Source organism: Anomalospiza imberbis, chromosome 3 (genome assembly GCF_031753505.1).
Source record: "Anomalospiza imberbis isolate Cuckoo-Finch-1a 21T00152 chromosome 3, ASM3175350v1, whole genome shotgun sequence".
NCBI classification, from domain to species: Eukaryota; Metazoa; Chordata; class Aves; order Passeriformes; family Viduidae; genus Anomalospiza; species Anomalospiza imberbis.
Genome location: NC_089683.1, coordinates 36951596 through 36964571, shown reverse-complemented (window position 1 = coordinate 36964571; position 12976 = coordinate 36951596). Strand labels below are relative to the sequence as shown.

At 43.3% G+C, this 12976-nt stretch overlaps 2 protein-coding genes across 14 annotated transcripts in view; one reads left to right on the top strand and one right to left on the bottom strand.

Annotated features, from left to right (window-relative positions):
- Window positions 1-538: 538 nt before the first annotated feature.
- LYRM2 (LYR motif containing 2) lies at window positions 539-2327 on the top strand. Its single transcript, XM_068184066.1, has 3 exons — window positions 539-681; window positions 836-976; window positions 1924-2327. Exons 1-3 carry the CDS (start codon window positions 565-567, stop codon window positions 2002-2004), a joined length of 339 nt encoding a protein of 112 aa, XP_068040167.1. The 5' UTR covers window positions 539-564; the 3' UTR covers window positions 2005-2327.
- Window positions 2328-4146: 1819 nt separating this feature from the next.
- The window catches only part of ANKRD6 (ankyrin repeat domain 6), a 92094-nt gene continuing 83264 nt past the window's right edge, over window positions 4147-12976 (bottom strand). For 9 of the 13 annotated variants that reach the window (XM_068184054.1, XM_068184055.1, XM_068184053.1 and 6 more), the window contains 6 exons: window positions 12745-12885; window positions 12339-12515; window positions 10262-10414; window positions 9595-9708; window positions 7515-7857; window positions 4147-6451 (listed from right to left, as the gene is read on the bottom strand). In XM_068184054.1, the coding sequence (XP_068040155.1) occupies window positions 5892-6451; window positions 7515-7857; window positions 9595-9708; window positions 10262-10414; window positions 12339-12515; window positions 12745-12885 (1488 nt within the window). In that variant the 3' untranslated portion in view covers window positions 4147-5891. The remainder of the gene's footprint in view (window positions 6452-7514; window positions 7858-9594; window positions 9709-10261; window positions 10415-12338; window positions 12516-12744; window positions 12886-12976) is intronic. The other 4 variants (XM_068184056.1, XM_068184061.1, XM_068184050.1 and 1 more) reach the window with 1 other exon arrangement.

The following is a 12976-nucleotide window of genomic DNA, read 5'->3' as shown; positions in this document are numbered from 1 at the left end:
TGTAATATTAACAAGTATTAGAGGTAATACTATTCCTGCCGCTCCCTCCCTGCCATAAGTAAAACCAGTCTTGTTCCTGGGAAGGCATTTCTGCACTAGAAGTTGAAGTGAGTTGCAAATAAAGCCTTTTTCAGCATCACCTGCGTGGAGGTGCCTCTGGGAAGTAAAGAGCGGGGAGCAGGCAAGGCAGATGGTTTTAATCAACCAAAAAAAAAAAAAAAAGTACTTCAAAATATTCTGCGGTTTTAACACATTCTTTTTAATTCCTGCCGATTTTTGCCTGACGATAGCAGCAGGGAGTTTTCTGAGTCATGCCATGTGCTGATCCCTGCCTTACCGCTTTACACTGTGAAGTTTGCCCCTGTCCGAGGCAGGCTTTGGGGATGTTTCATAAATCCGGTGTCTTGGAGCACGGACGCGATGTTTCATTGCAAAGGCTATGCATCTTGTATCGTCTATACTAATAAACAGAGGTACCGCTCTTTGTAATTACGACGTCTGCGCCTTGAATTGGTGAAAGTTTAAGCAGGCCGACCGGCCGCGACCGCTGCGACGGCGCAGGAAATGGCGGCCTTGGCCCCGCCCGCGCGGGGCGGGCTCGGCGGCCCCGTGGCGGGGCGGGGGCGGAGCCGCGTCATGGCGGCCGGGCGGCTGCCGCCGGGCGCGCTCACCCTCAAGCAGGTACGGGCGGGCTCGGGGGATCGGGCAAGCGGCGTCTTGTAGAAACGATGGGGAACTCGGTGGTTGTTTAAATACCCCTGGAAGCAAAGCGCCGAGGGCGCAGCTCGCAGCACTGTCCTGGGGCAGCGGGCAGACTTCCCTCTCTCCTTGCCAGTTCCTGAGGCGGCAGCAGGTCCTTCAGTTGTACCGCAAGATCCTGCGGGCTATCCGGGAGGTCCCTGCTGAGCAGGATCGCCGCTACTTGAAGGACTGGGCCAGGGAGGAATTCAAGAGAAATAAGGATGCTACAGAAGAGGTGAGGATTGGGAACCCGCCACTCTGATCGCCTGCCCTCGGGCTCGGTGGCTGCACTGGCCTGTCCTGTGTCTTGGGGGTTTGTTTTGTAGGTGTCACTTCCAGTCTGGTGAGAAATCCCGTTAGCGTTTCCTCATTTATGCGAAGAAATAATCCAGCATCTCTAACTATTATTCCCCCTCTTAGCGGCAGTAATGTTTCTCAAATTTCCAGAGAATAATCTGGAATTAAAAACCTAAACAACAAATATTCTACTTACACAAATCACAGATCAGGAAAACCGTGTGTATATATGGTAACTAACACAAACTTAGTAACAGTTTAAGTTTTTGGTTTTTTGGGTTTTTTTTTTGTTTTTTTTTTTTTTTTTTTGCTTTAATTTCACTTCTATTCAAGCAGCATACAATCAGATGGGATGGTTAAGGATGTGAAGTCAGTGTGAAATGCAGAAACATTCACATTTATTGTACATCTCCTGTCCTCTGCTTCCTAGTTCATTTCCTTTTCTAGCGGACACCCAAGGAATTGGTGGCTGAACTATACAGACAATATACCTTAGAGCCCTTAGATAATGTTGAGAAACCCACACCTGCTGTGTAAAACCCATCTCCATAATGCTCGTGTGCTGTTCTCACTACTGGCTTATAAAGGCAGTACACACACAGGCATAAAGAAAACATTATTAGGGGGTTGAATCCTGTTAAAAACTGAGTTTTAAAACAAAGCCATAACCAAGTACATTGTTAAGGAACTGGAGAAAATGAATGCATTTATTTACCTGGTTTTTAACCATCTCGGAGACAGCAGTGTTATGTCACACAAAGCAGTAAATGACAGTAGTGCTAGTAAGAGTTGTATGTATTTTAATGCATTAAAAGTCTGCATGCTTGTGTAAAACCCATGCTGTGTACAGACGTACAGTTCACTAGATTTCATTCTGTTTTACAGGATGCAATCAGGATGATGATTACTCAAGGCAACATGCAACTTCAGGAACTTCAGAGAACACTTAAGCTGGCAAAATCCTGATCTTCCTTTTGTTGACAGTTTAATTTTTATCTATTGCAAATAGGCACAGTGTTTTTTCCAGAATGTGGTTACAATGGCAGGCTTTGCTGGCAACCTGGTAATGTTTGAAGGAGGAATCTTCCACAGTGGGACTTTCGTTTTTTCCCCTTCCCCATCCATTTCTCAGTTTTGCTACCCTCAGAAGTGGAAATCACTTGGACACAAAGGACATTAAAGAACTGCATGGATGATGTAGCATGTGATGCAGGAAAAGCAGAAAGCACCAAAAATTACAACAGCTGTGTTAATGCCAGTGCAATGGAAAATAAATACATGCCAGATTATTTTGTCTGCTTTTTACTGTGGTAGCTGTAATTGGTAATATTCACAATGACAGCTCTTCATGTACTGTGCCAAGGATTTTCACCAAAATTTGTGATTAAAAAAAGAATTTGGGATAAATAAATTGGCCCAGAACAAACAAACATTAAAAAAGTTTTGTGTGTAGATGTTGATTTTCAGTAGTAGCTGAATAAAACTTAAAAGGGGAGGTCTTTATTTATGAAAATGGGAGATTTAGCCCCAGACATGTTTATTACCAAGTACCTTCAAACTAGTATTTAAAAGTCAATATATAAAGAAGAATTACAGGTAGAAAATACTAACTGCAAAAGTTGTGGTTTGTTTATTCAAATGTTATACTACTTCACTTCTAATTGTTAGCTTGCAACTGTTCTCACTTTCCTTGAGCTGTGGTGTATCTTTTTTTTTTCCACATAATTTAAAAATACCTGCATGAGCTGGGAATTGTCTCCACAAAACTAGACAGGCAGCAGTAAATCGATGCTTGACTATTTTAGGTTGTGATTCCAAGACATGCAGGAACTCTTCCCTCTCCCACTCTGCTATTGTAGTTCCCTTAGGGAGCACCCCTGTTTCAAGGTGGTTTTCTGCAGAGGTGCTAAGCTGCACAAACTGGCAGCAAATCCAGTAAATAGGTATCACCACTGGCACCAGGGAAGGGACAGGAGAGAACTCCAGGCTACAGGAGGAATGACCCCAGTTGAGAGCAGGAGCTATGGTTCAGATCTGTATAGACTGAAGCCTCTGAGCTTCAATCAGTCAGTGGAAAAATACATATCTAAAATTGCTTCATTAAAAATTTAGATTTTGTTAACATTTTCTGGTAGAACAGACTGACAGAACATTTTTGTGTTGGGGATTTATTTTTTGTGTTAAGAGAAAGTGCTGCTTACAAAGGTATTTTGACTGAACAGCCATAACCAGTGTTGGCTGTTACCACAGTAGGCTTCCCGTCCCCTTCAGCCAGTGCTTGGATTTCTGGTCCTTATTCAGGAGGCTTTACCCTGCTGCCTCACCATGGTGCTTTCCTTTCGGAGCCCCGAGCCTGCATTACCCCTCTGACTCCCAGTTTGTACATTTCCAGGTTGTGGGCATGTAATCCAGTGCTAGGATGGACAGGCAGGGCCCTGGACAGATGCTGACCTCTTGAGTGCTGCTGCCCTTCATGTCCACTGCTCTGTGGGCTTGCCAAGTATAAAACTGCCAGCCAGAAGCCTTAAAGAGTCCAAGTACAGCCTGCGAGGGTAAGTAAATTTACCTGAACAGACAGGTAGGTAGATCACACCTGTTTCATAAAGTCCTTCAAAGTTTTGAAGAAGGGACCAGTATAGAAAGGAATTAGCAGGAAATACTTCTCTTTCTTTTCCCATACACTCAATGGCTTCAGCGAACCTCTACAATCAGTAACCTGCAGCCTGGTTACTGCCTTAGATTACTTGGTAATTACCTGGATTTACTTAAATTACTTGGATTTACGAGTGTGGTCCAGTGTGGTCTGTATGGGAAGTAGAGCTAAAGCCACAGCCTTTCCCTGGTGCTTGGGCAAGCTCAGGAGCGTGTGTGTGATCTGTGCACAACTCAGCCCTGCGCCTGTAACTTCCGAAAGGGGCACCTGCACCAGCCAACAGACAGCACTCAATTCCTCCAGCCTCCCTCTGCAAGATGGCAGACTCCATTTTCGTGTTTTATAACCATAAACAAAAAGCTTAGAAGTTGAAGTCCAGTGTTCTGCTCTCCCTTCAGAGTTAAGTGAAGGGACTCTGTCAATTTTTCTGTGGCTAGAAAATGTTACACCACGCGTTTCTGAGCAACACTTACTTTTAATTGCTTGGTAAAACATTAACTTCATCCAGGTGATACAAAACTTCAATAGCATGCTTCTGCATTCCTACTGTAGCTTAAACAGAACTGTAAACATACCAAAGTGTCTATATTAGACTACAGCAGTCAGGGCAAGAAAAGTAGTATTTCCATAGCCACAGATACACTTTGCTTCTCGTGATAGTGCATTAATAGGAACTTTAAAAATATTGCTATATAACATGACTTATTTTGCTTTATACATCTGCTAAGAAGACAAAAGCTTAATTACTAATTAGTGAATGGCATTCTTCAGCACTGTAAAGTATTTTGTATTGATTTCAGAGCTCCTTAGTACAGAAAAAAAGGAATTTTTCTCCTTGGCTTCACAGTACTAGCCTGTGTTGGAACTGATTTTGAACAGTTGTTCTATTATGATCTGGTAAGTAAACTTACATTTCTAGCAGAATCTGATGGAGCCTTCTCAGACGTGTAAGGAGGAAACCCTAAAGGGGTGCAGATGCAATAGTTAGAGTGCCTTGAGATTATCTGGAGTCTGTCAGCATGGACAACATTGGTCAGTGAAAGTTCTGATTTTATAACAAAACACAGTGATAAAACTTTTAAAATGTTGAGTGCTGTTTTGTGGGACTGTTTGTCCTAAAACCTGTAGACTCATCAGGGCCTGGTCTCCTTTTTAGAGACAGAAGGAAAAAAACAGAGGAGGAATCATTCAGAGGAAAAAAGGTAGACAGTCTGGGCAAGGTGCCTGGGAAAAAATCCTGACTGCAGAAAAATAAAATTTGAATACAGGGAGCCAAGCTTTCACTTCCTTAGATAAGGGACATTTTCAAGCTTCTTCAATAGTAGACAATTCAGCCATTTCCTGCTTGAAGGAAAAAAGATTTATATAAACATTCAACCTAAAGAATAGACCACGGTTAGAGTAAAATACTTGCCATCCATGCCCTAAACAAAAGTTCTCAGTCGGATTACTGGAGTAGAGCCCCAACAACACTGTTACCACAAGGAGCTCTGCAAGCCGGACACCATTAAAAAAAAAGACAAATCAGATATAGCACTTGTTTTAATAATGGAAAACCAAGAGAAAAGCAAAGTGGTAGCTGAAGCCTCTGTACCTAATGGGATGATTTGCCTTAGCACCTCCCTTCATGGTTGCCTGCCCTCTCCCAGCTGGAAGCCTGCATCTGTCAGCTACCTGGGCTTGTAACTGGAGTGGGCTCTTTCTTTAGCTTCTCTCCACTGACTAGAGAGAGGCCCTGGGAGTATCTAAAATAGGATCAATAGCCCTTCATCACTAAGTAATTCTGTCAAAAACTTTAAAACATCCTGGATTTATTTCAGTACTGGTAACACTACATGTTTACATGTGGCATACAGTAGAACCCACTATTCTGTCCTGCGTGGAAGTAAGGGAATTCCCTTTTCAGAAAGCAGTTTTGGTTACTAATGCAGTTTGGTTCCAAGCAGCATCTGGAAACTGAGTGCAATATTGACAGACTCTTGGAAATAACAAAGTATCTAATCTGCAGCATCTTTTTGTTGTAAATATAGTTTGCATATGAACTCTCCTCAGTTATGGAATTTCCAAAGTTATTTCTACTCCTGAAATAGAGTGTTGTGTTTGGATGAAACAGGCACTACAAATATCTATCAATATTCCAAATTCCCATAGAGCAGGTTCCACAGTGAGTCCTGTTGCTTGGTTAGCTGCCTGGCAGGTGCTAGCTCTCTTTCTGCACTTTAGTCCTTAATTTGCTCAGCTCCTCTTCTAAGCATTTGATGTGTTCCTTGAGTGCAGCTTTGTCCTGCTGCGCTCTCTGGTTCGCTTGGCACCGGGCTTCTTCTATCTTCCGCTCGTACCACTTCTCCATCTGCGTGGAAACGGCCTCGAAGAAGTACTGGGTTATCTCCAGGGCCTGGGAGGTGTCTCTGAGTGGAGGGGCAGGCAGGGCTGAGGGCTGCTGCTCCTGGCTCTGCTGTGCCCCGGCGTGGTGCAGAGCTTTATGCCTCGACTGCCCGCTTTTGCTGGACCTTTTCGTCTGAGTTCCTTTGTCAATGAAGCAGCCGCTCTGTGGTTCAGTCTTTGCAGGTTCAGTCACTGGCTGCAAAGCAGCTTGAACTTTAACGTGTCTTAATTTGGAGCCCGAAAGCTCGGAGCTGGGCAGCTCCTGCTGGAACCTGTGGAATGTGCTGGCACTCACAGCTTTGTCCTTTGGCCTGACATCTTGAGCAGGGGCAGAAGAAGAACCTGGTCCACCAGCCACTACCTGTTGCTCTGTACCTATAGAACAAACGACAGCATATTAAGAAAAGCTCTGGGCACTTATTTTAGCACTAAGAAGACCTCATTGTTTGATGAATGATACGGTTTTGTGTGTACCTTGTACCAGCTTATAGTAGTTTATCACATCTTCACAGTCAGGTGATGTAATAGAATGTCATTAAAGAAGAAAAGCGGGCCCAGGCAGAGAGGTGCTGCATTGCAGCTGTGGGGGTACAGATGGACAACAGGCAAAGGACATAAATACTAGCCAAAAATTCTTCACTGTGAGGCACTGGCACAGGTTACCCAGAGAAGTTTTGGTTGCCCATCCGTAGAGGTGTGCAAGGTCAGGCTGGATGTGGCTCTGAGCAACCTGGTACAGTGGAAAGTGTCCCTACCCATGGCAAGGGGGTTGGAACAAGATAATATTTAGGGTCCCTTTCAATCCAAACCATTCTGTGATTCTGTGACTTCATCAGAAGAACATATAACAACTATCAGTCTAGATTTCCAAAGTAGGTTATGTCTGCTGATATTTATGAACTCCCTGCTTCTACAAAACTTTAAGTCCCAGTAATTTTGGAAAAGTCGCACATTTCTATGCTTTTGAACTGTTCCAATGCAGAATAGCTCACACTCAAGCACCACAAGATCTCTCATATGCCTTTTTATTTGATGGGGTATCCATGCCTGTTCACTTTGCATAGTGTTTAGGGGATATATAGATAGTATTTTACAGAATTTTACAGAAGCCACGACTCAGATAGCATTCTACTTGGCTGTGGACACCTGGCCATTCTGCACATTTCTTTTTTTTTTTTTCCTTCAAAAGCTTCCAAGGCCAAGAGTTATTCAAAGTACCAAAGGACTTTTGCTTCAAAGACATAGTAGAAGCATGAGGAACAGTCAGTGGAATTCCATCCAGCCACCTCTTAAAATATTCCCAGTGGCTGCCTTGAAGTGTATTAAAATCCCAAGACATTAGGCATATGGAGGGGGGGAAAGCACACCACCAGAATTATGCAGTATTAATAATACAAGTTAATGAGCTTGCCCTTGAAGGGATATGACAGCTAAATACCTGATGTGGTTGTACCCAATGCTCCATCTTGTTTAATGGAAAAGTGTTGCCCAAAGCTCTGTTCTGGCATCTGGACTCTGCTCCTTCCCCCATCTTCCAAGAGGCTATTTGGAAGTGTGATATAGGAATGCTGGTGGGAGCCCTCTGACTGCAGCACAGGCTGGTTGGCTTTACAGTCCTTGGCACTGTTGGGGTTGTTGTCAGTATCCAGGGTCTCAGTGAGAGATTCACAAGTGGACAAAGTTGATTTTGGTCTTGATGACCTGGAATCTCCAGAAAGCTTGAGCTCCAGATTCTGAATCTTCAACAAGCACCAGGTCTTCAGCTCATCAACCAAGGAAATCTATCAGAAAGAGACTGTAAATTACATAATCCTGTGATGAGATCCTATGATTCCTGGGCTGCTGAGGACGTGTGGCAGGGACAAAGAGAAGCAAGCTGGGTATCTGTGGGCTTAGAGTCCCTGTTCAGATGTGCATGCTGCCACTGGGAATATTTAAAGGACTGCAGATCAAAAACGGTGGAGAACTATGCACTAGCTTATGAAAGGCAATCTGTTTAGTCCAAGCTACCACCTCTTAGATAGGAATATACTACTTCCAGTTCAACTCTGCATACTCTATCAGGGATGACTTGTTTAATCATACCGTCAATGGTGCTTTCTAAGTGCAAGGAACACCACATGGTCATTTTTTAAGAGTGAAATTCAAATGAGACACTTCTGGGGGACAGCTTTTTACAATTACCAGCCTCTGCTTCTCTGTTCATTCAGTCATAAAGGTGAGTCCCCCACTAAATGATAAATCAGTAACAGATTTCAGATTACACAGATGCTTAGTAAGTGTAGCTGCAGAGGCATTTAAATAATTTAAAATAGGGGTAGCTCTTTTCACCCTGTTGTTCAAATGACATCATTAATTTAGGTCAAGCCCTCCTAGGCACAAGGATAAAAGTCAGTGTGTAAAGCCCAATTCTGTTTTTTCAGATGTTTCAATTAGACCCAACTGAGCAGGAACAGCTGACATCACTTAATTCAGTTCAGTGATGTATCTTCAGCATCTTGTGTCTTAAATGGAGATTGTAAGGAGATGGAACACAAGCCTAGATGTTTAGAAGCCAATACAAGACTTAACATCTCTTTTAAAATACAAGTCAAAGCTGCCTTAGTTTGGTAAGTACTTTTCTTTGGAGAAGAGTGTTTGGTGGACATTAGACCCAAGTATCTTGATCAGTATCCTATACAAGGATTATCACAACTGTCAGTCTTTTTACATGGATTTGGAATGGTCTTAAAAACACTTACGACATTTTCCTAGCACAAAGTGTATTTCTCAATTCTTGGAAGAATACCAATAATGAGAAAATGAACTGTATTTTAAATTTATCTGTATGAGTGGCGAAACACAAATTTCTCAGCAGATTTTAAATGGTGAGTTTTTGCAGAAGCTGGAAAGGCAAGAGCTGAATCTCTATGGGAGCAGTTGTTCTTGTACTGCTGGCTGAACAAGCATACATAAAAGAACTTTCTATTGGCAGTAATACACAGTTTGGAGATGATGCCATGTTGCTAACATCAGAGGAAAGAACTTCAGCCTTTTAATACATGGGGGGGAAAAAGATCAGATAGAGAAGAAGGGAGAGATTCCCAGGGCCCACAACCAAACAGATGAGAAGGAAAAGGAACAGCACAGATCTTAGCCTTTTTTACTATTTGGATATGTTCCTGCATATGTCCTCTAATGAAGCAAAAGCTGAAAGCAAAACTGTGAAAAATTTAGCACTACAAATTTTTGCAAATCACTATGTCAAAAATGGTATTTTGTTGTAGATTCCACACTACAGATGCACCAAATTAAACTACAGCAGTGGAACTGGATTTCACGTTTCTCATTTCAAATGCAAAAACTTCATAAATTCGGTTTAGTGACTAAGATGGTGGGTAGGAATAATTTGGTCTTTGAAGCTCTTTTACCTGTTTTAACAGATGTGACACATCTCTGATATTTTCTGCCTGCTGGAATGAAACTGAGCTGACCTACCAAGGGATGGACTAAGAGGGAGTAGCTGTTTCAAGCCCTACCTGCCGCTTCTCCCCCTCACTCTTTTCCAGCTCCGTGTGCTGCTGCAGGCGGTGAAGGCACTCTGTCCTCTCTGCTGACAGTCGCTCGGCCATGAGCTTGTCCAAAACTCGGAGCTGTGGGGGAAAACACTATTCAGCTGAGATCATCATGTTAGAAACCAAACTCCCATCTGTGAACCCTGTAAATCAAAGTACAGTCTGTCTTTCAGTCTTTGTTTCTAGAAATGCTGCCAACTACAACTAGATGTAGCTTGCTAAGAGGCTCAATCACAAAATTACCAATGAATAACTATTAAATTAAAAAGTAATTTAGAGGATCTTGAATCTCAAGGCATACATAATTCAGCAAGAGGCATTGTGACAATTATGAAATGACCAGTCATAGACCAGCCTTCTTTCCCTCTTAATGGCTCAAGCCTTTAAGATTCATTGTCCAAAGAAGTACTAGAAGCCACTTAACACATTAAATGTGTTTTTTCCTCAAGACCCTAGTTCGCAACATCAGTTCCCAGTGGAATGTCACGGTTCCCTGGACTTGAGTATTTGAGTTCAGGTTTGCTTTTACAACAGAAGAAGCAAAAAATTAATCATTACAATGAAAATATTATTTAAGTTTAGGATATGTTTCTAAATCATAGGCAAGCAGAACTTCAGGTCATGTTCTTACTTGATGTTGAGTTTTGCTTTCCATCTGGCCCAGCTTAATATTCATTTTATCTTGTACTGTCCCAAGCTCAGCTTTTATCTCTTCCACTGTCGCCTCCAGCTGATTCTCCAGTTTATTTATCAGGGGCTCACAACGACATCCATTTATGGGTGCCTGAAAGGAGTGATGATGAAACATTTACTTGCTAAACCCCAGCACCCTCTTAGCACACTTGGAACATTATCACAGCCTCCTTCAGTCTTGGGTTCTTCTGTCCTATGTTCTGTATCTCACCCTCCTGAGAGCAGCTCAGCAAATGGGCTGTTATTTAAAAAGCACAGCCTACACAGGGATTGATTTGATGTGTATGGACACACCCTAACACAGCAGTGTTGATTTCACTGGGGCTACAAGCAGCACTGAGCTCAGACCCTGTGTGCTGGCTAAGGGAATACCACATCACAGCCTATACCCCATGTCTCAATGCTGTAATTCTCAATTGTAAACATCTGATTTTGTGGATGGGCGTGGGTTCTGTGCATTTGCTTTTTAACGTAATGTCAATCCTGTGCTCTCTCCTTTTTCAGTACTGGATGGCAAGGCCTCGCTGCTTCTGTTTGCCCTTACCCTCCTGGCATTCAGCTGCTGGGCACTCCTCTGCCTACCTTTGACTCATATAACACCATCCCATGGCCCCTCTGCAAGGGCAGCTGCACTGACCACATTTAAATCTCAGGGAGGTGGTCACAAAAGGCTCCCGTACGCAAGGACAGCTAAACCTCATCAGCTTCCTCTGTAGCCCAAAGGCAGAAAGTGGCTCCTTCAGGGACTGTGCCAGTAACCCAAAGCAGCTGCTCTGAATCTGTCTGCAGAGGTGCCTCCCTCTCTTCTTTAGCCCCACAGCAATGTTTCATAAATTGGGGGTTATTCCTTTGGCAGGGAAAGGTGGGTGGTTTGCTGAGTACTAAAGAAAGCTTCAGAAGTACAGGTACTTCAGAAATTATGTTTGCTATTCATGGCCTCAGGGCATCAAAGAAGACAGACAAGCAAAAAAGAAAAGGAGAGAGGAGTGTCATGTATTTCAGGAAATACTGTATGGGAGTCTAGCTCTATTAAGCTAATGTTTCTGAATAGGTAAGATTTGTATACAAGTCCTGCCTGCTTTCTGCACCTCTCTACTCCCCAAGTCCTTCTGCACCTCTCTGCTCCTTTGTCCCTTTAATGTATGAAAGGTCCCCCAGCCTTCCTGATGTCTGCTATAGGATAATTCCATAGTGCCCCTGTCTGGAAATTTCTCAAACATTACATGGAGAGGTTGGAAAGCAGTAAACAGCCACTAAAACCTTAGAAGTCTGACTTGAATGGTCTTCAGAGTCTGCTGAAATTCTGAACTATTGGAAGGGACTGACGAGAGCTGATGGGTGGATGGATGCAAGAAGCTAAGGAAATGAAAGGATAGACCTTCCAGGAGTATAGGAGGGCAGTATTAAGAAAACAACAATACAGATGTTTACAGTGTCTACAGGATAATTTAATGACTATGTTTATGCTTTCTTATAAATGTCTACTGGTAATTAATTGTGTAATAAAGTGACTAAAATATTATTCTTCAAACTGGAATAAATGCACATGGCCTGGCAGCTCCAGGTTTATTTGTTTACCAGTTTCTATAGAAATCCTGCCCCCAGTAAACATAGAATACCCAAAGACACGTTGCAAAACCCAGAAAGAATTGGAAGAAAATCTATTGAGCTTACTCAGCTTCTTGGTTTAGGTAGCAAGCTTTTGGTGCTCACACACTGCTTTTCCTTGGAAAATTTCTTTCTCCTATTAGAACTCTTAATGTTCCAAAGTATATAATGAAAGGTCTCATGTTATTTCCAATCACTGTTTACCCCTTATCTTTGCAGATCAAAACTACTTGTTTGCCAGACTTCAGGCCAAAATACAGCTGAAGCCCAGGCAAGGAAAACCAATCCGAAGTCACAATTTCATGCCCCTGAGAGTGCAGTTAGTGGAGCATATTTTCTATCCATTACCCATGTCCCAGCTCCACTGGCTGCTTGCAGTGTCTCCCTCTGTGAGGGCAGTGGCTCACCTGCATCACCTTGCCGTCCTTCCCCCGGTAGAGCGTGTAGAGCTGGTAGGCTCGGACCTCGTGGGGAGGGGGTGGAGAGGAGCAGTGGTGTTTACTTCTGCGCTTAGGCACGTTCTTCTGGGGCTGAGGGAGTGTCTGCTGATCGGCTGGGGAGATGGGGTCCGAGAGTGCTGAAACCTGCATAACATACACACAATGTTTTGCCTATATGAGCACCTTGGTAAACTATTCCTGGTGGGAATGGGACAAATCCATTGTGACAATTACAGCAAAAATCACTTTTATCTGAAAACTATGTCTGCCACAGGAGCACGGTGAGGCTGCTGCCCCAACACACCAAAGGGACCCACACCGCTTCTGAGCAGCTATCCCTTCTTTCTCTCTGCTGTTTTAAATCTACTGATACCTTTTCCTTTGGCTTTTTCTTTTTGCTCTTTTTCCCTTTGGGATCTGGTGAGGCTGACCGGGGTTTATCCTTCAGATTGTTTTTCCTCTCTGGGGGCTGGTCGCTGCTTGGTGTGTCATCAGCAGCTGAGACACTGCCCTGCTTGAAGCAAAGACAGCGAGTTCAGAGCAGTTGCAGAGATGGGGAAAAGGAGAAAAGGAGCCTCTTCGATTGCCCAGCTTTAAGCTGCTCT

Excerpts from the sequence above, each read along its gene's own strand:
- LYRM2 (XM_068184066.1), top strand. The coding sequence starts at position 565 with ATGGCGGCCTTGGCCCCGCCCGCGCGGGGCGGGCTCGGCGGCCCCGTG. Across the intron at positions 682-835 it reads GCGCGCTCACCCTCAAGCAG|TTCCTGAGGCGGCAGCAGGT; the intron begins GTACGGGCGGGC and ends TCTCCTTGCCAG. Across the intron at positions 977-1,923 it reads ATAAGGATGCTACAGAAGAG|GATGCAATCAGGATGATGAT; the intron begins GTGAGGATTGGG and ends TCTGTTTTACAG.